This window comes from Electrona antarctica (genome assembly GCF_951216825.1).
Source record: "Electrona antarctica genome assembly, chromosome: 2".
In the NCBI taxonomy this organism is placed as follows: domain Eukaryota; kingdom Metazoa; phylum Chordata; class Actinopteri; order Myctophiformes; family Myctophidae; genus Electrona; species Electrona antarctica.
This window is the reverse complement of record NC_136807.1, coordinates 9,760,178-9,787,782: the sequence shown is the minus strand read 5'-3', so window position 1 is coordinate 9,787,782 and position 27,605 is coordinate 9,760,178. Positions and strand designations below refer to the sequence as shown.

The following is a 27,605-nucleotide window of genomic DNA, read 5'->3' as shown; positions in this document are numbered from 1 at the left end:
GGTAAAATAAATGCTGACGAGTAAAAAAAATGTTTTTCACTCCCAGCGTTAATTTCACACTCATGATTTATATGGGTGGGTGGAGGGTCCTTACACATGGATTAAAGCAAAATGTAATCTCATGACTGAAACAGTGACTGAAATCACAGACCGAGGCCGTAACGTTTGCTTTTATATGAAACATCCGAGACTATAGGGTCTTATGGAACGATGCTTCTGCACATAATGCTTAGTTTGACCACTTGAAATGCTCTAATCTAATAAATAAGCAAAAGTAGCCCATTCTACAAGCTTGCAGAATAGGCTACTTTGGCTTATTCGCTTATGCTTAAATAGAAGAAATGCTGGCATCTCTAGGATCCAAAATGACTGAAATCGGTCGTGGGGGCTGAGAACTTGAATCCGTGAACTTACATTTGGTGACAACGCCCTCCAGGCGGATGATGTTCTGGTGGGAGAACTGTCCCATGATGGAGGCCTCGCTGAGGAAGTCCTGCCTCTGCTTCTCGGAGTAGCCCGGTTTCAGCGTCTTGATGGCCACAGCCGCTTCCTTCCGGCTCGGCACCTTCAGAATTCCACGGTACACCTCGCCGAACTCCCCTGCGGGGCACGACATAAAAAAAAACAAGATTTTTTTTCTTTTCTTTAATAGGTCTCCTCCGGTTTCCTGGCTCGGTTGTAACAGAGAGAACGTAAACAGGGAAGTCTCATTGGCTGTTTTGCCTCAGGCGCTCTCACGTAGGTGTGTGTGCTGGCTGGGGTGTTGATAGCCAGCGTTGCATGATTGCTGGAGGGCCTGTGGTGTGGGGGCATGGGAATCAGCTGTCACGTGGGGGAGGGGGGTGGCGGGGGGGGGGGGGGGGGGGGGCAATGGGGTGTTGGTTCAAAGGGTAAAGGTGGTCGCTTCAATAAACTTTCTAATTTAACGAGAAACCAGGTGCTCTGGCATTCCCACGGAACTTCTGCAACAGTTTCTCTCATTTGCCAATGAAGCGCATTGATTTGACTGTTTTGCGTGTCTGCCAAAACATGTGGACATTGCAGCCAAAAAAGGGGTTGCCACACGGAAATATGTTCAAACATGTCGAATGAGAACTCAGCCGCAAAGATGTTAATCTCGCTCAAGTAACCACTGTCAGTCAAACTGCTAAGCTGTATGAAGAAAAAGTCGCAATATAAACAGTGACTTTAGGGATTGGAAAAATCTTTCAACATCTTGGAGTTAAGCCCCAAAGCACACATTGTTTCAACAGTGTTCTCACTCACCAGCTCCAATGACTTTCTGTTTGGTTATGTGGCTGGGGTGGATCTCACTGGCAAACTTAAGGACAGCAATGTTGGGGTCCTCATAAGTGTGTGGATCCACGTAGGTCTTCAGAGGCTTCAATTGTTCTGGGAGACACAAGTATAAACAGATTTTAGTGAAAGAAGGTGAATATAACCTGGACAAATAGAAAAGAAAAACAAGATTATAAGAGAGGGAGTGATTTTCTTCTGTCTACCTGAGCTGGAAAAGTAGGTGTCCTCTGGTCCTTGTCTGGTATGCGAGTTTCTTCTCCTAAACAAAAACATAAACTGAAAATGATTATCTAATTTCAGCAGAGGTGATTCTGTCCCAACATCCTTGCGTCATTTGTCTTGATTCAATCCTAATTGCAGATATCAGCCATTGTCGTGATTTGTCAAGAAGCTTTGAGACTTTGTACTATCAAAGAAACCAGACATCAGTGCACTGCCCCCATTCAGATAGACGGCGCTTTGATAAAAAGCTGTCGTCAGACTCTGTTTGCCAAACCGATTTAAAGACAGACAGACAGACAGGCAGGCAGCAAGGCGGACAGACAGCTACACACTGCTACAGTATAGGTCAGGGTCACCTTTACAAAGTGGCTACGGTCTGGTACAGAAAGAGCCGAGCGCCTCTTATCACCAACAATGTGCCACTCTGGGCCCATTTCCTTTCAAAGGCCCCCAACACTCCCTCCAATATGCCCATTGAGCAATGACAAGACCCATTCAACACCAATTCTTCCCCAGCAAGTGCTGGGACACAGATCCAGATAAAGAGAGCGAGAGAGTTGGCCAAAGGAAGAGAGAAAAGAGAGAGGTGAAGAGAGAGTGAATGCATGGGGGGCCATTTGGAGGCCCCACAAAGGAAGAAGGGAAGAATGGGAAAGGAAGCTGCTTGAAGGAGCGAAGTGTTCAAACTGTTTAAGACAAAGAGAGAAGCAGTGAGTGGGGGGGGGGGGTGGTGGGGGTGGGGGGGAGCGCCGCTCACCGCTTGCGTATGAGCAGGACCACGACCACGATAAACAGCATCGCCCCTCCGCCGACCGCTGCCCCGAAGATGACCGCTGTGTTGCTCTGGGCCAGAGGCGCTGGAACACATGGAGGGATTTCGTCGTTATAAACATTTACGTACAAAAAAACAAAAACACTGTGAAGGTCATGGTCCCTTGGCGACAGGGTCAAAGCTGTTTAAACTCCTCATCTCTCCAATACCCATGGAATAAAGCAAAATAAAATCTCAAGACTGAAAGTGTGATGATGATGTTTTCAGTATGATCATTCTAAACCTACAGTGTGGTTGCCAACCAGATGAAGAAATCACAGATTTGAGGCATTAACCTGTTTGCTTTTATGACATTTCTGAGACCATTCATGTGTCTGGAAGATGCTTCTGAACTTGTATTCTATTGCTAGCCGATCTACAAGCTCACAACACGTCGCACTGCAACGTGTTGCGGTGCACAGCATGCTTTCATAGAAGGCTTCTATGGAACCCGAAAGACCAGTCGTGCATGGTGACTGAGAGCTTTAATCCATGAATACCTTCTGGTAGGGTCTCGAACTCGTCCTCCATGCTGGAGCCGCTGGGCAGCGCCTGGACCCTGAACAGGTACGCCGTGCCCGGGGCCAGCTCGCTGATCTGCACCGAGCTCTTCTCCAGGATCAGCACCGTGTACTGCACCGTGGTCACGTCCAGGTTGTCGTCCTGCGGAACGGACAATGAGAAACAGAGCTTCGTAAAGATGAAGAGGACCATTATAATACGTTAAGATTATATTTCCCTTTTCCCGTGCTGTTAGTTATCACTTGACGTATAGGATGGTCCATACCAGATGCTCTAGTCCAGTGGTTTTCAACCCTTTTCATTTCAAGGCCCATTATTTTATCCAATATTTGTGCCACCATGACCACCATGATGAGATTTAGCCTCTCAGACTCAAGACATGTTTTGTTATCGTTGGATAAGATCAAAATAACAACTCTACTACATTCTTTTTTAACAATAATTTAACTCTTGAGAGCGTAAAATGAAACCAAATGGACCAGTGAGGGTCCATTTGGTTTCATTTTACACTCTTAAGAGTTAAAGATCTATAAGGGTCCATTTGGTTCTCCATCATTTAGCTGGGGACCACCTGGAACCCCCTCAAGGACCACTGGTTGAAAACCTCTGACTATAGTATAGTCACATGATTTCAAGTGACATGTCAAGCTCTGAGTTCCGTATATCCCTTTCAAGGGCACGGCATGGTATGGAGCTTTGTACATTACGTGTCCTTTGTGTGTATCTATTCTGTATTTCCACTGACTTAAACCCTATACTTTGTTGACTGGAGTTCCCCATGAGTCTTACACCTAGGGCCCCTCCTGTTTATGCTGTGTGAATAGCTTCGGCAAAAAAAGCAGATCTACAAGCTCACAACGTGTCGTTGTGAGCGTGGAAATCTTCCACGCTCGTTGTGAGCGTGGAAATCTTCTACTTTTGCCTATGTTTGCCCCCAAGAATAGGGACGCTAGGGATCAAGTGATTAAACAGGATGTTGTTTACTGTATATAATAATATGCTGTCTCAAAGTGTATTGTGTTTGCTTATGCGCCGAGTATATTATTATTAAATTGTTTGCACTGTAGTGTAATCTTTGACACGACAGATCTATCTGTGATAAATGTATTCATCAATGTGCCCTTTGTAAACGTTTAGTTCATTATGGTCTCCTGTGGCTTCGTACACATACATCTCACATTTCACTACATGCTCCGTTGTTTTCTCATGCATCAGGTTTTTACAGGACATCCAGTAGGATTTTGCGATAAGTTAAACATTACAAGCTTGGGTTTAAACGGTAAGTAAAAGCATATAAACCATATGCTATGCATGTCCTGTAAAACATCGCTAGGAAAATAGCCACAATCATGCAACTCATCTGAAAGGACTTGGCCCCCTTCATATACGAGACTTTTCCGAAGAGTTTTTGTCTGTCTGGGTGTGCTTGCTTATGCACTTTAATGAAAAACTGCAACTTGTTAAACACTTTCAACCTGGCGTCCCTGTTTTGGGCAAGTAGTTTAAACAACGTTTTTCACATCATTAGATATTATTTAAAGAAAATACAAGCTCATGTTCACAACGTGTGAGCTTGTAGATCTGCTGTCTTTGCCGGGTGCTTGAAAAGCAACTAGACCACATTAGCTACTTCTCTACTAGCGACCGTAAAGACCAGAGTAATCTAGTAAGAGAGTGGCGACACGCTTTGATCTCGCCGCAAAGCGGGTGCCTATAGGGATATAGTTCCAAACATTGGAACTATCCCATTGAGATAGAATGAGCACATCCGCATGCCATTGTTACAATTGGAGTCAACGCTAGTGTCGCCACTCTCCTACTAGATTACTCTGGTAAAGACGACCTTAGTAGACACTTTTTCATGATTGGCTGCCTCTAGGCTGCCTCTAAGCCAATGGGAGACTTACCCATAAATCACATAGTCTGAACGTCTGCTGTTGTGTAAGGGGTTTGTATGAGAACGCAAGTGAGAGTGCTAATGTTATGAGCATGCTAATGTTATGACCATGCTAATGTTATGAGCATGCTAATGTTATGAGCATGCTAATGTTATGAGCTAACTGAGAGCTTGCTGCACCTGGCAGTTGTAAGAGAAATGTTATTTCAAGTTAGTATTGTTGATGTCAGTGAACAGTGGAGCATCAGGAGTCAGTGTGGTACGGTACCTTCTTGCGGTAGGTGAGTTCGTAGCGCGTGGGCCTGGGCTGCTGGGTCCGTGGACGGGGGGACACGGCCCAGGACAGGGACAGACTAGTGGGGGTCCGCTCGTCTAGACGCATGGACGTCACCTTGGTGGGTTCTGGGGGAGGGAAAGGGGAGCCAATGATGTGAGTCCATTCTTAAGCATACTTTACAAAAAATAAAATAATAATAATAACTCCAAATGAGAAGTAAAGCTGTATCTTTCAGTTTCAAACTCTGAAATCGACCACGTCCATCTAGTTCCCATAACGACTTTGAATATCTCATTCGACTTGTTATTTGACTTGTTCTGTGTTCACTTCTTCACTATTCTCTCTTTCCCATGTCTAACATTTCCCGTATCTGCAAAAAAAATACATTAGATATTTAGCATAAATGTCCCCCCCCCCCCCCCTCTAAGATATGTCACGTTTAAAACTTGAGAGAATATCTGATTCCGTTACAAGTGATTGAAATTAATTGTGTAGTTGACATTTAAACTGATATAAAGTAATTGTATAAGTAATATTGGTAAATGTCCAATATCAAATTATTATGTGGCACTGCTGGACTGGTGTCAAGGCACCCTGGGGTGCCGCAGCACCCACTTTGAGAAGCACTGCGGAACATTGTGTAAGCTAAGCAAGCTGCAACTAATAAACATTATAATGGGTGTGATTAAGGCGTGCGTGCCACTGCCAATGTGCAAGCACTGACAGTAGTCAACAGTATTGTCAGGCACATTGGCACACCTCACACACATTGGCACACCTCACACACATTCAAGGTATATTCAGTGATTTCACTTAATTCAAATATCACTTATTTTTTTGTTTTCTCGTGATGATCCTCCCTACTATAGTGTGCTGACCATATAAGGAGTTCCTCCCTGTCCCCAGTTAGGGGGGGGGGGGGGGGGGTTTACACCCATTATTTATTCTGCATTTGAGCCACGGACCACCATTTGATCAGATTTATCCTCTCTAACCCTAACCCAAAACTGAAGAATATTTTGTTATCGTTGGAAAAGATTTTGCCCACAATTCCATGCTGTATTGATTTTGGTACCATAGCAGAGATAACAGGCGACAACGATCAAAATAGCAATTATTTTACATTCTCTAATGTAGACTTCTTGTAAATGAAGTCATGCAGATGTTTAACCCATTTTGGGCGGGAACCGTGTTTTAAACATTATGTTGTAATTTAGCTATTGAAAAATAGCAGATCTACAAGCTCATAGCGCGCCACCGAGTGGCACGCTACGAGCTTGTAGGTCTGCTATTTTTGAAAAATCGTGAAAATATTTATTTCAGAAAACTGGAGGATTTAGAAGATTTTTTTTAATTTCGACGTCAGGCCTAAATTAACAATAATGTAACCCTTGAGAGCGTATAAAATTAAACCAAATGGACCCGTACCGGGTCCATTTGGTTTCATTTTATACGCTCTCAAGAGTTAAAGATCTAATCACAGGGCGCGTATTATAATCACATAATAACAATCACAGGGCGCGTGATGATGCCACCGCCTCGCTCACCTGTGTGCTGCAGCGTGGCCGTCAGGGCGCTGGTGGACGGCGGCCTGCCCGCACGCGCCGGCGTCTCCTGGCCGGCGAGGTGCGACACGCCGCTCTGCGCCTCCACGGTGAACGTGTAGTTGAGGTGGGCGTCCAGCTCGCTCACCCAGACCTTGGTGTCCGTCAGGCCCGCGCTGGCCGGCTCGTAGCGGACCTTGTCGCCGCACGGCAGACCGCACTCCGACGCAGAGGAGCCCTCGCACCGGCGGCACTCCACGCCGTAGGTGACGTCGCTGCGGCCGCCCGTGTCCTCGGGCGGGCTCCAGGAGAGCAGGAGCTTGCCGGAAGAGGCGGTGACGGCCGTCAGGTCCCGCGGGGCGGAGGGAGGGCCTGTTGTGGAATGGAGCGCAGACGGAGGGGAGGGGAGGGAGGGAGGTTTTACTCCTGATTTGTACTTTAATCGATTGAAGCCCAAGCATGCCTATTCTGGCTTCTGGGCAGTGTTTTTCAGAAGATTTAGATTTAGTCTTTTGATAACAGCATTCAAGCCCTAACCACACCAAAGGGTCAAGACGGTTTTAGCGCTGTCCCTGCGGTGTTATATGTCGTGTTGCACGTTGACCCACGTTGACCCTAGTGATTCAACGCCTGGAATCCAACGGCCCAAACCACACCAAAGGGTCAAGACGGTTTTAGCCTTAACTCCTTGCAACCGTACACAAGGACACAAGGAGTTGCACGGTGACCCTTTGGTGTGGTTAGGGCTTTAGTCTAGTCTTAGTCGACTAAATATAAAAACCTTATTCTTAGTCTCAGGCAACAAAGGCACATCTGGGAACACATTTGCCCAAAATAATCTATCAACATCTATAAGCTCACAAGTTGTCACAACGTGTCACAACTCAACGCGTAGATCAGCTATTCGTGGCAACGAGATCTGGTGTTGTAGACGGAAGAAAGCAATTACAGTTGTAACTTAAGTCCAGTTCTCTAACACTAGCGTTCAAGTGGTCCATGTATAAGGTTGTATAGTATAAGTCAGGCTTTAGTGGGGGGGGGGGGGAAAGGTCACAGGCGAAAGGCAGGGGCTGTTTCAGTCAAACCATGTTCCCTTACCTGAGCAGGGCCCGGTGGGCGGGTCGTCAGGGGCGCGATAGAAGCCGTCCGCGCAGGGGCAGAGCAGCCCCCCGGAGCCCAGCTGCCGGCTGTTGGCAGGACACGACACACACTTCTCGCCGGACGCCGAAGCCTTGAAGAAGCCAGGCTGGCATTCTGTACAAACACACGAGAGAGAACAACAATGGGAATTTATAATGAGGCACACGATCCGTTGTTCTTCTTCTCACACAGCTCTTCAAGCGTGTTTGTGTCCAACCGTCGTGTAATGTGTAAATGTGAACTTTTCACCTCGCCTGCGAGCAAGCATAGTCGCCTACCATTTTAGGTCAGGGTGAAAGGTCAGAGCTGAGATGCGGGAGGGAAAACAGAGGCAGGACTCTGCACAGTGTTGACTCTAGTGATTAATACAGTGAACAAATTGACCCTGTACAGGTCACTGAGTTAAACTGACACACACACGCATGTCATTATTATGCATCGATCTAAGGACCTGTTCAGTGTTCAGTCTAGTTTTGAAACCATCCCCCACTCTGTCTCTCTCTCTCTCTCTCTCTCTCTCTCTCTCTCTCTCTCTCTCTCTCTCTCTCTCTCTCTCTCTCTCTCTCTCTCAACAAACACAACAAGTCATTCCACATTCCAGGACAGTAAGTCAGTCATCGATTGCTGGGACAAAGAAAACATCAAGAAATGAGCGAAGCGAGAAATGAGCGAGCTTGCCCACGGTCCCTGTGCCCACCCTGTGAACTACTCTGTTACAAGTAAAAGTCCAGAATTCAAAATGTACTTGAGTAAAAAAAGGCATTGGTATAAAAATGTACCTACATACCAAAAGTAGAAAGTATGCTCATTATGCAGAATGTCCCATTTCAAGTTTTCAAATGCATAAAGATCTTTTGAAAATAGCCGATCTACAAGCTCACAATGCATCACATTGTGACGCATTGTGAGCTTGTAGATCGCCGAAATGTAGGCTATATAGGGCTGATGTGTTTAATGTATGTGTTGCAATAATATTGCAATATTTATATCTGAAATGTAGTGGAGTAAAAGTACAATATTTATATCTGAAATGTAGTGGAGTAGAGGTACAATATTTATATCTGAAATGTAGTGGAATAGAGGTACAAATGTACAATATTTATATCTGAAATGTAGTGGAGTAGAGGTAAAAGTATTGGAAATTGGAAAGACTCAAGTAAAGTACAAACACCTCAAAATTGTACTTAAGTGCAGTACTTAAGTAAATGCCCTTAGTTACTTTACACCACTGTCTTTTTTTAATATAATTGATGTTCTTCCTTCCAGACCCCCGTGTGGGGCTGCTGAAACCATATCGCTTAGATAAGATGACAACTAATTTCACACGTCCAGCTCCGAATAGAAGGGAGGCAGGTACGGCGTCCAGCCGTGCGTGGCGGTGTCGAAATATGAACTTAATGCGCTGTGAAATCTCTCGGCGAGCGTGCCAAAAGGAGGGAGAAAATGAGAAGACTGACCTCCCTTTAACTGTTACAGTCACGTCTGCACGCACGCACACACACACACACACACACACACACACGCACGCACACACACACACACACACACACACACACACACACACAGACAGACACAGACAGACACACGCACAGCTATCCCATTTCACACGTACAGTACACAAACACACACACACACAAGCATGTACAGACTACATAGCCACGTGCACATGTATGCACAAAATACACCCACATGTATGCAAAGCGCAATGCACTTGATCTCTCACTCACTCACACATACACTACACACGCTGACACCCACACACACACGCACGCTGACACACACACACACACGCACACGCACACGCACACGCACACGCACACGCACACACACACACACACACACACACACACATACCTGTGGGCGAGTAAAATTGACATCCGAAGATGGATTATGTGATCTCCCTGTCACCTGTTCTTCCCCGCCTCTCATACCTCAATTTCCGAACACACACACACGCGCGCACACACAAACGCACACGCACACGCACACGCACACGCACACACACACACACACACACACACACCCTTTTCTATGAAAACTTCCGGTGATTAACATAAACACATACTGCAGAAGCACACTTGGCTTTACTTTCCATTCCATCCAAGTCCATTTGAATGATGTTGACTATTCAAATTACAGTAAACTAGTTTGAAAGAACAAAGAATACAAGGTTGCAACAAGAGTGTGTTTGTGTGTGCGTGTGACAGAGAGAGAGAGAGAGAGAGAGACGATGAGGCATACATATTTACATAACCAGTGTCCGGGTGTAGAGATACTGAGAACCAAGTGGAAAGAAATGGCAGCAGCCTTGACACATGGACCGGTTCTCAAAGTAGGGTCTGGTATCTCCCGAAGGTCCTTTCAGGGGGTCCCCAGCCAAATGGAGTAGTTTAATTTCACTATACTTAACTGACTTTTCAATACAAAACAAAAATAATATGTTTCAATATCACCACTAGGTTAGAAATAAGCAAATTCACAATTAAGCTCTTTAGTCAATGAATGACAAATGTGGTTTACATTAACTCTTAAAATCTACATGTGATTATGGCAGGCTGGAGTGCTTTATTTACCTAAGTTTAATCTTGGGGGTATTTTTGATGTTCTATGTAGAGTTGTTAAATTATATTAAATTGATATTTCAAGTACAATTTAAACCACATCTGTTCTTATATCCGCGGTCGCCCGTACAGAATTGTTTGAAATGGGGTGCTAGTGCAGGACCTACAGAAAGTCAATTTGGGGGCCAGCATGTGACATGAAGTTTGAAGACAACCGCTGAGCTTCAGAGACAGAAACAGAAAGCATTCAAAGGGGAAAGAGCGAGAGGTGTGACAGATGGCGAGTTTGAAGTTTAGCCGCGGTGACCTGAGTGAAGAGGTGAAACGTGTCAAGTAAGTGACAGACAGGCAGGCAGTTTCACCGTTGGCATCCAAAGAGAGGCGAGTTACAAGACGAAACCCAAGGACGACGGCGAGATCATATTCTCAGGGCATGTATTCCATTGATCTGCACCCGGCTTTCATTGTGGTCGGGGTTTTGAGCGAGGTTCACATAGAAGCCACAAGTGACGACACGCACATGCGGAGAGGAGAGCCAACCGTCTCCCGGGCCAGCATATCCAGGGGATTTACTCAATTGACTCCAAAAATTTCACTTCAACCATCTCCGCATCTCAGTGGAGCCGACTGTTGTTAAGGGATAGGTGAGGATTAGCTGAAGTTGATGACAGCGTACCAGAGCCGAGCGTGACCTTTTGTGCGACGGCCTCACATGTTGGCTCATTCGTCCTTTCAAGACGACCTCTCCTCCTCGCTTTCTTCATCATCGGCAGCTGTTTGTCCAATAGCTGCCACAGCTACTCGTTAACACAGACTTTACGCAGAGGATGGCTGAGGCGGAAAATGGAGGGACGGAGAGACAGAAGGTCAAAGAAAGAAAGAGACAGGAACATGGAGAGAGAGCGAGGGTTACTCAGTCCTGCTGGGGGACTTGAGGAAAACAGTGGAGATAGAGAGGGAGAAAGAGAGAGAGAGAGAGAGAGAGAGAGAGGGAGGGAGGGAGAGAGAGAGGCAGAATTGTGCCATTGAGTAGGGGTAACAGCTGCCGCCCTGAACCCTGATTCACATCCCCAACTCCCCTACCTCTCCTCCTCATCGTAATCCCCGAATTCCTCTGTCCCCTCCCTTCCCTCGCAAAAAAAGACGAAGAAAAAAAAGACTCCCAGCTAACCCATTAACATGGCTATTCACTGCCGCCCGGCAGCAGACAAGGAGAATGCGGTACCATTCAACTGCCAAAGCAAGGAAGAAAGGAGAAGGAAAAAAAGAAACGCATGCACACACACTTGTTACGAATGGGAATAGCCTCGATGCCACATGGCACACTGAATAAGGGAAGTCTAGCCTCAGGCTGTGCGTGTGTGCGTGCGTGTGTCGTGCATTTGTGCGTGTGTGTGTGTTACAGGGCCGGTAACACGGTAGGCTGCAACGCGCCGTGGTCACGGGCACGGCTGTGGGGACGATGGCTTTCTTACACCGTGAGCCGTCTCTCTATAATCAAGAGTGCATTCCAGGGTGGACACCACCCAACAGGAGGCCGCTGGACCCCAGAGTGTATACCGTCTCTGTCTCAGCCCATTTCACTTTCCTAAAAACAGGAGGGGGATGAGTTATGCGTTTTCCTTGCACATAATGAGTCAGACTGACTGACAGCAAATTAAACGTAATCAAGCAAAAGTAAGCATTGGCTGTGGGTATAGTACTGGGTACTGAGGGGATTCCTCGACAATGCCAGGGCAGAGTAAATTTCCGGTAAAAAAAAAAAGGAATGTTCCTGGTTCCACAGAATCAGGGTGTGTGTGTGTGTGTGTGTGTGTGTGTGTGTGTGTGTGTGTGCGCGTGTGTGTGTTGGGGGCTTTGTCTCTGGATTGTTGCTGGACACAACAGGAAGCAGGAAGTGTGAGGCTGACGCGGCGCTTCCTTCCTACAGCAGCCAATCAAAGCATTGCGAGGTACAGGAGAGAGTGATCGAGAGACACAAGATATTGCGGGACCCCCCCCCCCTCCCCCTACCAATAACAGAAAGTGGGGTCCTCAGGGTTCCTTGAGGGAGTTCCGAATAATAGACTAATGTCTGTATAACTCTGAGAGTGTAGGAACGGAACCAATGGATTCACAGAGTTATGGGGGATCTTGAAATAAAGTTTGAGAACCACTTTACAAAAATAACCTAAAACTGCTCTGAAACGTCTGGTGGGGGGGGGGGGTGTTGAGGAGAACCTTATCCGTCTCTCATAAACAAACGTCTCTCAACGTCTCATGCGTCAAACTTTAAAAAGGAAAAGATCCCTTTTCTGTTCACTCTCCCCAGAGATGGAGGCACTGTTTGTCATTTGAGAGCCCCCCCCCCCCCCCCCCCCCCCCCCCACCATGTGCCCTGAGAGGCTCGACGTTTCGTTTGTTTATTGTGAGCGAACGCAGGGGACCTGACTACATTCTGGGAGCCCCCCGAGAGAGGCTTTGCAGCGGGAGCTGTGCAGTGAGTGGGGCCCCCCGGTTTGTCAGCGGCCCAGTTTAAGATGGATGAGATGTGAGACATTGATGAATGCCTGGTCGGACGGATGGATGAATGGCTAATATGGTGGCTGGCTCCACAAGAGAAATCTGCGACCAGGGCTCCACAGCTAAGTGGTGGTTTGTGGGTGGGTGGGGGGGAGTACATAGTGAAGGCAGGGCATGACGCGAGATGAGGTTGGGATGGGGGAGGGGGAGGGGGAGGGGGAGGCGCACAGAAATCACAGTCAACTCAGGCTCTTGGCTTTTAAGAGCCAAAAGGTCACGTCTGCCTCGGGGCAAGTTGTGAGTTAAACTGTCCACGGCTTACAGGGGAGTCGATGGCCAACTAAAACAAACAGACACAAGCAGCAAGGGAGCGAAGGAGAGGAGAGGAGAGGAGGAGGTGGGGGAGGCGGAGAGGAGAGGAGAGGAGGAGGTGGTGGTGGAGAGGAGAGGAGGAGGTGGTGGTGGTGGTGGTGGAGAGGAGAGGAGGAGGTGGTGGTGGGGGAGGCGGAGAGGAGAGGAGAGGAGGAGGTGGTGGTGGAGAGGAGAGGAGGAGGTGGTGGTGGTGGTGGTGGAGAGGAGAGGAGAGGAGAGAGCGAACGCAGCCAGGCCAGGCCAGGCCAGGCCGGTGGCATGTTTCACGGGGGTGGAGGTTAAATTCAGAAGTACGGTCGCCCCGGTGGAAAAATAAAACCCCAAGTAAAATAAATAAATACGCAAAGGAAAAGGAGAAAATGCCATCCGTCTTGATCTTGTATTCGAGGACAACTCCCCAGAAGAGCCTCTCTTCTCTATAATGTGAAATGAGTTGTTGCGACGTCGAGAGCGATTTCTAAATACACATCATGCATAATGAATGGGGTCTAATGCCCGAGTTATACTTAGTTATGTGCGCCAGTGTCCCGCACTGAAAATAGCAGATCTCCAAGCTCACAGCGGAGTGCCGCATTCGCGCTTTGAAGATAATGCTAATTTCGGCAAGTAAAAGCTGCTATTTTCAGGTACTTACATACACACGCATAATGAATGGGTCTAACCTGTCACCAACCCAAACCCCCCTATTTTCATTCCTGAGCCAGGTTGCCAAGTCTGCTTATTTCCCGCAACTTTTGGCTTGTGTTTGACTGTTTTTCCAGAGTTGCAGTGTTTTTTTCCCACAAATCGCGGGTTGCGGTTTTTTGGGCTTGTTTAAAAAATTCAGTGGCTTGTTTTGAAAATCGAACATGATGTATATACTATAAATACCCATTGCATTGGTTTGGGGGAGCGTGAATCACCTTAAGTGACAGAATCGGTCTGTTGTCTCTACTTATTGAGCCTGGCTCAAGTATGTGTGTAATAGTATAATAAAGGACCAAAACACTCATTATTACAGCCAAACATAGTATTTATAATGATAAATGCATCAAATCTTTTTTCATTATAGTATTATATGGCCATATTATTGGCCTTGTTTTGGATTGTTTTGGCTTCGAGGGGAGATTTGACTTTTACTTCCCTCGCAAGAGTTGGCCTGCCTTTGGGTTGTTTTTGGAGGTGGGTTGGCTCATTTCTCTCACGAGAGTTGGCAACGCCGTTCCAGAGCCGAAGTCCGAGCGCAATACGTCATGTCACTTTTGTTTGTATGCAGGATGACAACGTGTCATTAGCATGGGAGGTAGGGATGGAGGGAAGGAGGGCGGGGGGGGGGGGGGGTGGTGTGGAACAATGAAGGTCTCACATGATGGGGGGGGGTTAGGTTTACCATGTAACGCGAGCCCAGAGGGGTCACCGGCCGAGGTATGGGAGGGGAGGGGACGACGGTCGAGGTAGTTAAAAGGTGTAAAGGGCCGACGGAGGGAGGAGGAGGAGGCATTAGTCAAAAGGATTAGCTGACCGATGGAGCAGCTGTGTAAGGGCATTACATCTGTTTCACAACTGCACCCGGCGCTTTCATCTCTGTGTTGTTAACAAACACAATAAAATGCACCACCTAATCCCCTTTTCTCTCTCACACCTCTCTCTCTGTCTCCTCACCTAAACCGTGCGGCTCACCGTGCACGGTGAGGAGACAAAGGAGTGAGTGTGTGGGTATTTTGTGTTGTTGTTCCCCCCCCCCCCCCTCCCTCTCCCACATTTTTTGACAATTTCCACCTATGACCATGCCCCAGAATAGGGCCGCGGCCACATTGGGAATCGGTTAATAAATTGCCTGACATGAAACAGGGCGTCTGGAGCGCGTTCCAATAAGACTCCTCTGTGGTGCACTTTGACCCCAGTCATGGTTACCAAGCCACATCTGGCTTTGGTCTGAACTGGCATGGTGCTGGCAGGTCCAGTCCAGACAGCCAGGTGACAGAGAAAAGACAACAAACCCCAGTTCCTAGACCACTTGGATTCTGATGACTTCTGGTCTGCTTCCTGGTTTACCTAACGATGTAAAGACATTTGGTTGTACAAATACCAGATATCTCGAGGAGGGCAGTGTTGTTTTTGGCAGCAAAATTAGATTTTAGTTTTAGTCATAGTCTCTTGAATAGTTTTCATTTAGTTTTAGTCACATTTTAATCACCTGGAATGTTTTAGTGTTAGTCTAGTTTTAGTAAAATGATTTTACACTTGCTGACAATAGCCGATCTACAAGCTCACAACGCGTCGCAGCACGACGCGTTGTGAGCTTGTAGATAAGCTATTTTCAGCATGCAACCAAGTGTAAAATGACTTATACTGGATCTCTTGTCCACTAGTCCCTTCCTAACCTTTTAGTCTAGTTTTTATTTCTTCACGAAATTGTCGATATATTTAGTCTTAGTTTTAGTCACCATAGCTTAGTTTTCATTTAGTTTCTATTTAGTTTTCGTCTGTGAAAAAAGGTATAGTCAACAAACACTTTTCGTCATAGTATTAGTCGACGAAAACAACACTGGAGCAGGGCAAAAAAAAAAGAATGTAAAATCAAAGCGGTTGAATGAATGAGGCTGCCGAGCGGCCGGCCGCGGGCCCACAATGAAAACCCCTGAGCCGACGGGTCGGGGGGAGTCACTGTGGGGATTAGGTGACCTCCGGTTTCCTGTTGCTGGTGGCCGAGCTCGCGGGACGGCGGTGGTGACTGACTGACGTGGGGAAGGAAAGTGCTGACCTCACACACTCCGGCAGCACAATACAATACAATACTCTCCACATCGTGGTGGTGGTGGACACGATAGACTGCCTACCCCCCCCACCGTCCCCGTCCCACCGTCCCCTGTCCCCCACTCTCCCGTTGGCTTCCAGGCCCAGGAATGTCACAGAGGGGAAATATCTCCCCCTTCCCAACACACGTACACACGGCGCAGACACATGCACGCACACACACAGGCGCACACACACACACACACACACGCACAAAGTAGTGTTCAGAATTGATTCACAAAAGTGAGCAGTGAGCAGGAAATGATAGCGCCGCTGGTCATTCACATATTCAATGTGACAAACACGATTCTGTGCATAACTTTGTGACAGAGCGAACCCAAACATTAATGATCAGTTAGCCTTGTCACCCAATCCTGTGTGTTCATGGAAAGAAAATAATGGCCACCGTTATGACAAGGCCAGGCAAACATGCACATGACTTACAACGTGAACCACTAAAGCACTACAGAATATAATATAAATACAGCTGGGAGATATGACGTGACGTCAAAATCAATATCATGATTATTTCCAACATCTGCCTCGATTATGATTATGGAACGATCATGATTATATTTTTTTTGAACAGAATACAAGCAGAATAATACAAGCTCGTTGATGGGCTATTTTCGCAATTTCTGTACGCCACCATTGTACAATGAAGTATAATACATGGTTAAGTGGTTAATCAGACTAATCGACTAATCGAGTCGATTATGAAAAGTTCTCAATGTTGTGTCGAAATAGATATTTTAGAAACATATTTTAAACTTCAGGTGTATATTGTGCTTCATGGTACAACGTCGTCGACATGTTGTGAGCTTGTAGATTTGCATTTTATTTTTTGCAAAAACATTTCCGCTGAATGTGCGCCTATGATGATGACATGCCCAGAAAGAGGATCCATGTGGTTCAACTCAACAGTCTCTACTCTTTTAGGTAATGAATGCAATCTTAATGTTACCGCGCGGCGGCTAACAAAGACATCAAAGGGACATTTCAACCCATCTTTTGTTGCCGCGTGACCGCCGACATCTTTGTCATCACTTTCCACTGCAACCCAACCAATAACAACAAAACAGGAATCTTAATAATACGGGGGGGGGGGGGGGGGGGAAGGAAAGAAAACAGAGTATCCAAGAGACACGTATCTGATATCAAATGTTTAACGCGGCGTGCCTGATATACAGTACATTCAAAGAGAAATCAAGTGTCAGTCGTCACAGTGAGCAAGCGTTATTAAACCACAACAGTAACTACCTTCTGATCCACATTAAAGGAAGCCGAAGTACATTTCCTTGTCATCTTCTTTGTGATGTTATAGGGTAATCAGTCGGCCTCTGCTCGCTGCAAACGTGGCCCGGCAAGACACTGCATGACTGCTTGAAAGCATCTTCTTCAGAGTCGCCCCCCACCCCACCACCCATTATCTAACCAACTCCCTGATGTTGAGCCCGAGAGGCCGACGTTAACTTGGCATGAGATCTGAGAGTCCTGCTAATTCAAAGTAATCACGGTGTCTTTCCCCCCCCAAAAAAACCCTCCCGTTCCGCCTAAGAGCAGGAGAGGGAAAAGACAGGCTTATATACCGCACACATGTGCATTTAAATGAGGGACAACACTGTCAAAGTTCTAGGCAAAACTTTTAGACATTTTTCAAACGACTTTTTGAAAATAGCTGATGAGCTTGTATAGAGTGGCTATTTTCGCTACGCTATACTGCCATAGGACGGAATGAAATGAGGGTCTCTTTCTACACTGTCAAAGACAATGCTGTGGAGTAACCTTCCTTCTTTTTTTTCCCTGACCGACTGCTGGGAACGAAGGCCGAGGGGAATTCGACGGAGCATAAAATTTGGACACAGGGAAGGAGACGGTTTCATTATGTGTGAGAGGAGCCCTGAATGAGGCTCTTTTCTTTTCTGCACTTTAAGTCAACTGTGTCAAATCTGTGAGATCTGTAAGTGGGATCCTACGCTCACGTCTCTGTATACTCCTCATCGTGGGGGAATCCCACAAGACTGTGGCCTTAAAAAGAGGTTCTGGATGATCAACAAGCTGGCTCCAGGGACAGATATATCTGGTTAAAGCCAAAGCACCATTAAACAGTACTTGTCCATTTGTTTCCTCACTCCCTCACGCTATACAGTCCACAAGGAATCTTCTCTTTCTAGCACGTACACACACAGTACGACATCTTAACATAAAACACAGCTCCCACAAGACACATTCAGAACAGCAACAAAAAGGGAGGGGAGAAAGAAAGGCAGATAATGTTTACATTTTATCTACACTACATGTTTATGTGTCTTGGCCAATATGTGAGCATGAACGGTCATTTTCGCCTGTGCCTCCCTTGCTAAAAACTGTGATTGAAAGATTGGGGGGTATAGTTCAAGTTCAGCCTCTATTTATCTTTTGGAGTCAGTCGTGGAGCAAGTAGGCATATTTATTTACTGGTGGACAGCAGAACAGTACAACATCTAAATAGCCCCATCAGGGCCGTGTGAAACGGGATGTTTAAACTTGATCGGTGTCACCTTCGAGACCCGGGCGGGAGCCAGTAATAATAATACTAGCTCCATTATCCATCAAGTATCAACAAAGCGCAAGAGAAATATGTTTGTCAGTTTGTTACACACAACAACGAGCTTGTGAAATAGCGGAGGCCCGTTTCGTTAAAACCACATCGGGAGACAATGGGAACGTGGAATCGGACTGAAAATAGTGACCTGAAAAGAGTGACCTCCGAACTCAGAAGGACAGAGCACACCGAGGAGAGACTATAGGGAAGACTTGAGGCAGAGAAAAGTGGAGCCGGCACACTGGGACTGCACTGAAGGCAAAAATGCAATGCAGAACCAGTAGTTATACTTTACTTAAAAAGCACGCACACACCCAAGTCAATTACTACCCATACGAGTCACTCACCACAGTGCACAGTCACACAACTACAACTTAGTCACCAACTGTTTATGTTACATCAGCTTGGAAATGATAGAGACACACAAATAAATACATAGAGAAAGAAAGAGAGAGAGAGAGAGAGAGAGAGAGAGAGAGAGAGAGAGAGAGAGAGAGAGGGATAGACAGACAGACAGAAACAAAGAGAGAGGCAGAAACAGAGAGATAGAGACAGACAGAAACAGAGAGAGAGAAACAAACAGAGGGATAGAATTAGAAACAAACAAGAATTAGAGGGAGAAAGAAACAGGAAGATGCATGGATGGAGCCAGACAGAAACAGAGTTAAAAACTGTCCCCAGTTCGAGTATATAACTCCAACGGAACTCATTCGAAAGTTCCACCAAGACGCTACTTCCCAACACACACACGCACGCACGCACGCACGCACGCACGCACGCACGCACGCACGCACGCACGCACACACACACACACACACACACACACACACACACACACACACACACACACACACACACACACACACACACACACACACACACACACACACACACACACACACACACACACACACACACACACACACGCGAAACCACTCTTGGCAAGTCCACACATTTTGCTTCTGGCCTCCATTTGTAAACAAGGCCATTTGGAAACCATGAAGTGGGCTTAAGCCATATTTGCCAAGCTGTGGGATCATATAAGCTCACTGCATGCTCTACGGTGGCTGGCGAGGTGTGTGCCCAGACACACGTACAGGCTAGCACAGTAGAGTACAGTACACAACACCTATGGAGAAGCCATTCATTGTGAGGTAACATAAGGTATGCCGTTCCATTGTGCCACTGTGGATTATGAGTAAGGATGGGTGTGACAGGCTTCTGGGGAGGACGGTGTCACAGCGAGTCCCAACTGGAAGCATCAAGTGCTGGTGCTGTGACTAAACAGACTAAACACATCTGCAAAAAGTATGTTTTCTTTTTGGTTTTTGTGGAAGGAACACAGTGGTACCATCATGGTTGTGTTTGTTTAGATGATGCTGACAATAGGATTTTAAAAGCTGCAATCCTTTTTGTATTGAAATTTTCACTGGAGACACAGTAATAGTCATGATCACAGATCATATTCCTTGGGTAATATGACAGATTTAAAGTAAGTACAACATACGAATCTGAGTTATTTTGTTTGCATGTAATAGGTACAGAGATAAATAATAAAGTGACTATGCTACTGAACACCCCGAGCCCCTCCCAAAAAGTAAAGGAAATATATATTTTCTCCCCTTCATAATCCTGAAGTCATTTTAAAGAATTACACTAGATTATCCAATCTCTGCTGTCGAAAAGAAACCACCCTAACTTCAAAATGTTCATTTTTCATCTTTCAGGAAAGGAAGAAAACCTTATATATTTTTTAAACAAAGCGATACTGCCTCATCAAAGTTGGTATTGTGACTTTATATATTGTCAATTACTTGTATGAGAGAGGGAGAGGTGGTGGACTTAGCAGCTGCTTTAGCAGACAGTTTGAGGGTCCAATGGAGTTAAGAGGTTTTGTCCGTAACCAACGCACAGATGTAAAGTGTGTTCAATAGCATTGGTTTATGGAGAGAGAAAAAAACAATAGCCTCAAAAATGTGTTTTTTTCTCCCCGGAAGAAACGAATTATGTTAATACAATACAAGAAGCGCATCTATAGTGGTTGGTGGTGGATTCTCTAGTCAGGTTCCACACCTAAAATAGTAGCACATAGCACTGCCTCAAGCTCATGAGTGCAATATGTCTCCATGTCAAATAGGGGGCCGCCTCTTGGATAAGTGGTAGAGAATGTGTTGGGTCAGGGTCTCTCGTGTGGAGAAATATGGGTTCCAATCCCAGGTGGGACATAAAGGTTACGGATTGCCGCTTTTAAACAGGTTTCAAAATGGCCCTGCCTGCTCCAATGTGACAAACACGCAAATGGCCAAAAAGAAAGTTCAACTTGAGAAAGATGAATGCTGAAACTGCTTTTTCCGCTGCGTTTTAACCAGACAGCGACGATAACGATGAGAGTGAACGAACGTGCCTGAGTGGGCTTTTCCACTCAGAACCATTAGGGGCCAATGGGGCCATGCGTTCAGTCTCTGCCTGCCTCACATTGTAAACCCGTGATCTATCTCTGTCTTCATCTCTGTATCACTGGGTTCACTTCACTCTGCTGCGACCTCCCCGTCCACTCCATCTAGGTGAGGGAGGTGGGTTTATCCCCCCCCCCTCTATCCCCCTGAAAGGCCCTGACCCGGGGCTGCTCTCCTCCTGGGAATTCCACAGGTCTGGAGTAATCCGGGGAGGTTCCTCACTCGGCAAAACCGACAGGAATGTACCAACCGACGGGGAAAAGGCTGGTGGACGTGGTGGAAAAGGTACTCAAATGTTTGTCTTAGGTAAAAGTATCAAAACTGCAATGTAGAAATACTCTGTCTGTTACAAGTAAAAGTCCGGAATTCAAAATGAGTACAAAAGTATTGGTATAAAAATGTACTTAAAAGTACTAAAAGTACAAACTACTCATTGTGCACAATGTCCCGTTTCAAGTTATGCGACGCATTGTGAGCTTGTAGATCGGCGATTTTCAAATGGCCAAAATGTATGTATAGGGCTGAAGTGGTTAATGTATATTTTGTCATAATAATCAATTTCTACAAAGTAACTATAATAAGTACAGTTTTCAAATAAATGTAGTGGAGTAAAAGTATAGTATTTGGATCCGAGATGTAGTGGAGTAGAAGTATTGGAAATACGCAAGTAAAGTACAAGAAATACCTCAAACTCGTACTTAAGTACAGTACTTAAGTAAATGTACTTTCCACCACTGCCAACCAAAGGGGTGGAGGTGGTGCGTGTGTGTGCGCGTGCGTGTGTGTGTGTGTGTGTGTGTGTGTGTGTGTGTGTGTGTGTGCGTGCACTGGGGGCGGTAGTGTTGGTACAAGGGTCTGGAGGATGAGCATGAGGCCAGCAGTGCCTACAGCCTGACAGCGGGCTGAACAGAGGACGTCATTGTTCTTCTGCCGCTGCATTCCATTCCTCACCTCTTTCTCTGTTTTAATCACACCCCTCACTCACTCAGGCACAAACAGTTTGCTGGGCCACGCGCGGCGGAGGTATTTCCCTGGGTCATTCATTCATTCCTTGCGCCTCCTCTCTCTCTCCCCCTTTAATCAGCCTACCTGGGCACTCTTAACGGTGCAAATGACAGATGGGCATTGGGCTCATCACACATAATAACACTGTACAATCCAGAGAGTTAATTTCACTCTGAAAGTTCACAATGGAATGGACCCTTGTGGAGTTACGGGTCCATTTGATTCCATTTGTACAATCTCTGCATTACATTAACTCTGGATTCCACCGTGTGGCTGCCTGTTAACGATGAGAGAGAACCAGGCAATCTATTATGAAGAGGTTGCAAAGGGGGATTTGCAACTACAGTGCGTGTGTGTGTGTGTGTGTGTGTGTGTGTGTGTGTGTGTGTGTGTGTGTGTGTGTGTGTGTGTGTGACTGCGGGTGCATGCATGTATTATCGTGAGGATTATTGCTAGCAGTCGTGTGTGACAGTCTGCAATGTGTGGTGTGTGTGTGTGTGTGTGTGTGTGTGTGTGTGTGTGTGTGTGTGTGTGTGTGTGTGTGTGTGTGTGTGCGCGTGTGTCTTCAGGCAAGCGAGAAGCTCAAGGCACTCTGTCATGGAGCAGCAGAGTCTCGACAGGCCCTGGCACGCAGTGAGCTCACCTACAAATGCACTGGAGTCACACCATACACCCAAATACCAAAGCACCGCCTCTCTCTACCAAAAGAGGACTCAATAAGTCAGCATCTAATGTGAGGGGGGAACGTGTAGCGAACATGCCCGGTCACAAGAGGAGGGCCACCAGGTTCTCTGATGCATGCGGTGAACAAAGTCGCCCTGGCCTCGGAGGCCTCTTCCGGGGGCCTCCTCCTCCCCTCGTTCTCATCCTTGCCTTGAAGATGCTAATCCATCACAGTCGAGGAGGAGGCCTTGGCCCGGTCTTTGATCAATCACGTCAATTCTGACAGGCCCTTTCCGACGACAATAAAGGGCCCCGTCTGGCCCGGGACATAAAACGGGTTGTGTCGCAACTACAAAGTCAAGTGCTTGAATTATGGCAGCAGATCATATCTGAGCTGGAGATAAGACAAAGGACGATAATGAATGAATGATTGATCGGAAATCTACCTGATGCAACAGACAGTCAATAAACCTAGGCGTCAGTCTTTTATTTACTTTTTTAACCACATGAACACCCCTTTTCTGGGCATGTCATAAATTAGGCAAACATTCAGTGTTAATAGCCAAACATTCGGTGAAAATAGCAGATCTACAAGCTCGCAACGCATCTCACAATGTGACACGTCGTCAGCGGGATCCGATGGTAATTCCGACGGAGCATTAGTCCGACATGCAGGAACAACTGTCGGACTAGCACTCCCGTGCTTGTGGTTAGGTTAGGGTTTGAGGTAGGTTGTCGGTCTAATGACTGTCGGACCAATAATAGTGTCGAAACTAAAGCCTGTACCCGTCGTCAGCTTGTAGATCGGCTATTTTCAGCGAAGATATTTGGTGTCGAGGGGAAAAAGGAGGGGGCCAAGAATAGAGCTGGGAGCCCAGTCAATGAAGTATACAGTTTAATAGTATATGGTCTAAGTAGTTCATGATATATTTCACGGGAGAGTGTAGAGAGACAGGAAACTATGGGCAGAGAGAGGAGACATGACACGTGCAAGACAAGAGGGCAGTCAGATTCAAACTCATGTCCTAATCCTCACGGCTGAGAGGAGCACTAACTGGTCCATCCACCAGGCACCCTTCTTGTTTAGTTCATTTATTTATTGTCTTAGTTAAAATTATTTAAATCCACCAACACGTGCATTTTGTCAATCATAGCTGCAGCCATGAAGCACGTTCCCAGATTCGATAGCTGGCGGTTTCAAGGTCAGGGCCGATGTTGTGACATGCACAAGAGAGCATTCCTTCCATGACTGAGGAGCTGCATTAGCCAAAGGGAGAATTCCAGCACACAATGATGATACATAACGCCCATGATAAATACCAAACGCTTCCCACATATAATGGGATCATGTGCATTTTCATTCAACCTGTGGTTATTATACAAAGTGTAAACAGTGACTAAGGTAAAAGATGCTTTAAAATAATAAACACCTTATGGAAACTACATCCAGGCTTCCGACAGAAAACCAAAATGGCCGAGGACAGATAGTCGGCAAGAGAACGACCTTACCTTTGCAGGTGTCCTCGGATGCTTCGTAGCCGGCTTTGCATTGGCACTGCCCGACAGGCACCACCCACTCGCCGTCCACGGTGCAGTAGATGCGTGGCAGCTCCTCGCTGACCGCGTTATCGATGCACACCCCGTTCACCTCCCTGAGCGCTTGGTTCTCGCCACCCGCCACCGTCTCCGGGAAAGCAGCGAGGCTCTTCACTGTGGTGGGGCAGATTTTGTAGTACACCCTGACGGAGAGCAGAGCCATGCAGGCGCCGATGTCCTGGAAGCCCAGGTAGAAGCCTTTCCTTGACAGGTTCTCCACCACGCGAGTCTCCGTGTTGATGTGCAACTCGCTCTTGCTGGTGATCTCGTCAGGCGCGATGGTGGCGACCTTCCTGAACTGGCCCTTGCGAAAGGTCGTGCCGACGTCTGCGTCCGACTCGGAGGCGAAGAGGTTGAAGGTTTCCTTGCAGGTGAGCGAGGCACCGTCGAATGAATTGCAGTCACGTACGATGAACTGAAGCTCCACGAAGACGCGGGAGGCTGTCGGGCGCCGCTGTATGAAGGTGGTGCGGAGCCAGTTGTCCTGCTCACGTTCCCCGACATTGCAGACAGAGTATGAGTAGAACTGGGAGCCATTCATGGTCTTCTGGACCACCTCCCACTGAAAATAGAACATACAAGAGGAAAAGGTTAGAGACACACACCACACACTGATCCTTGGGGAACCCCTATGTGTAATGGGCTGAACCGGAACTGTGAAACATAATTCGTCTTAAGGGTCCATGCTAGAGACCTGAAACTAAAACATTGTGTTTGGGGCAACTCCACATTATGGCAATGAAAATTACTAAGCATCCATCTTGGCGCGTTTTTCTCAAGAAAGCTTTTTTGTAACATAATGTCTGAGCTTCCATTGATTATAAGGTATATTCGTGTCAATAATACATTGAAGAGATGCAGAGTTAATAATTCTTTGTTCTTTCGTTTCACATGCCATCAGCATTGCTGGCATCTTGTTTGAACAATGTTGCTGTACATAAACTAAATGCTGCCACAGACATTTTTAACAAAATTCTACCAGCATGCTTTCACGTAACATTGGTTGCAGAAAAGCACTCGGCCCCCACAGGGGCAGAGCCTGTGGTTTGCTCTCTGCATGTTGCCACTATGCTATTAATTAAAGGAATGTGCTTTGTTGGCTGAGTGTGTGGCACTGCATATAAACTTGATGTGTAACAGGAGAACCAACGCCTCTATAAAAACTGCTACTGAACTTTTTTTTGAATAAGGGGTATTTAAAATGAGCAAATATGAGCTAAAATGATAATCATCATAAAGAGTCATAAAGGGTTATAACATGGCTAACTGTGTAATAAAACTATTATTCTCACCAACGATGATTCAGACTAAAACTATCGTGCACAAACTATTGTACATCAAATTATGCAGCAGTGAAGGTGAGTCACATTATCTTCAAGAAAGTCAGAGGAGTCGAGTGTGTCAAAATTGCAAGCATGCCCAAGCATGCCTTTTAATTCAGCAGCAGCATGCTACAATGAGCCAATACACATAAAACAAATTTGCGTGCGACTGAACGGCCATTTAGCCTACTATGAAACCATGAATTTCAACCAAGTGTGCATACATACTTTCACAAAATGACCATAGCAATTGGATGTAATGATGCAGCTCTAAAGATAGACATTTTTTCCCCTGGTAAGGAAAAGATAGGTTGGACTGATTGGCTGTATCTACAACCCCTCCCCCCTAAGAGGCACCACATGCTGCAAACTTTAAAAGTTAATTGCACTCTAACATACAATTCTGGAGCTGAAGCCTTGCAACCACAAGAAGCCACAAGTATTCTCTGTATACAGCGAGCAGCCATTCTGTGTCTATTCCTTGGTGCAGCCCAAACATATGCTCTGCAGTCAACTCAACCCCCCCCTGATCAATTATTCTCCGACCCCTTCCCTTCCCACATTCATGCTGAACCAGTCATTAGCCTTTCAGTAGTACCAAACTTCCAAAGATACCTGACAATGATGAGGGGAGGATGAACAGCTAAACCACACAACGGTCACATGGGCACATATTTTGAGACACGAATGCAGTGGAGTGGAACAGTATAAGTTATGATCGTGCTTTTTGTGATGTCTGTCATGCATGCAAGTATTTCCAGGCAAATTCCCCAAAGGATAAATGTGGCTCCTGCCTGGTTGGGTGGATAATACAGTACTTACCCCTTGCTTCTCTCCCTGTTCGAGGGGGGGCCACGTTAGCCAGCCCAGTTCACTCCCTGCTGCCTTCATATCCAACAACACCTCTGCACAGATAAAAGCACATATTCTATCAATGACAAAATAATGAACGTCCGTGCGTAAAGAAAAATGTGCTGGCCCGGTATGACCTTTAATATGATAGACAGTTACATGTTTTAAATATAGCTAATATTTGATAAAGTAGGCTACAATGCATCGCACTTTTTTCTGGAAGGAAACTGAAGAGGAGAAACCTTTCTTTCTTTAAGTAATCAAGAAACCAGCACCCATAGCACATTGTATCAAACAGAATATAAAATGGAGCTATTTTGTTGTATCACCTACTTATAGGCTTAACTATAAAAGTGAAGTGGAAATGGTTATCCACGAGGTAGAGGAACTTGAGGAAGGACGGCGGCAGTGTCCGACTGACGGGTAGGCAAATACATTTTAAAGTGCCTAATACAACATTCCCTGACTTCTCCAAAGTTCCTCGTGTTTTTCAACCAGACGAACTCGAGTGTGCCATGTGTCTAAAAGTTACTGGTGCCTGTCATTTCACTGACACACCTTATGATATTGTAGGCTAATGTAAAACATCAAATCAGCAATAAAACATCGACACTAATGGGCATATGGGCTCTGTGATCGGGTACGTACACATTTCATTATTTGGCAAATAATCTAACGTGTTAGAAATGATCATACAAACAATAAATACAAATGAAATAGTTAGACAGCAAATTCCAGGTAGGCAGCTACTTCCTCTATAGTTATCTTTCCTCACATGGCACGCGTGTTAGGAGCAACACACACACACACAGAGCAACTTGTGCCTGGGAGAGAAAAAAAGTTAACAAACTTTGAAGGAACTTTAAGTGAAGACCACTCACCTTCTGTAGATTGCAACGTAATAAATATACCGTTAATAAATACATATGAAAATAATAATCGTCCACAGAAATCCATTTTGTCCAGCTTTTCTTCTTGTTTCTCCCCCTTATTGCCTTCCTTTCCTGTGCGGGCTCAGTGCTGGGACCGTGCGGCTGGCCCTGCTGCATGGGTCGCTCTACTGAACTGAACTGGTGGTGAGAGTCGAGTGAGTGAGAGCGACTGAGTGCGTCTGAATCGGAAGCCTCATTCACAAATGATGGGGGACGTCACGGACTCCGCCCGGTGGAATGTGTGTGTGCGTGTGTGTGCGTGTGTGTGTGTGT

At 46.2% G+C, this 27,605-nt stretch overlaps 1 protein-coding gene across 1 annotated transcript in view; it reads right to left on the bottom strand.

Moving 5' to 3' along the window:
* Positions 1-27,384, bottom strand: part of epha2b (eph receptor A2 b) — a 36,379-nt gene extending 8,995 nt beyond the window's left edge. The window contains exons 1-11 of the mRNA XM_079494248.1: positions 27,282-27,384; positions 26,371-26,453; positions 24,140-24,788; positions 7,671-7,826; positions 6,576-6,944; positions 5,020-5,153; positions 2,833-2,995; positions 2,279-2,378; positions 1,503-1,558; positions 1,267-1,392; positions 415-600 (exon numbers count right to left, since the gene is read on the bottom strand). Coding sequence (XP_079350374.1) covers positions 415-600; positions 1,267-1,392; positions 1,503-1,558; positions 2,279-2,378; positions 2,833-2,995; positions 5,020-5,153; positions 6,576-6,944; positions 7,671-7,826; positions 24,140-24,788; positions 26,371-26,453; positions 27,282-27,357 — 2,098 coding nt within the window. The 5' untranslated portion in view covers positions 27,358-27,384. The remainder of the gene's footprint in view (positions 1-414; positions 601-1,266; positions 1,393-1,502; positions 1,559-2,278; positions 2,379-2,832; positions 2,996-5,019; positions 5,154-6,575; positions 6,945-7,670; positions 7,827-24,139; positions 24,789-26,370; positions 26,454-27,281) is intronic.
* Positions 27,385-27,605: the final 221 nt, after the last annotated feature.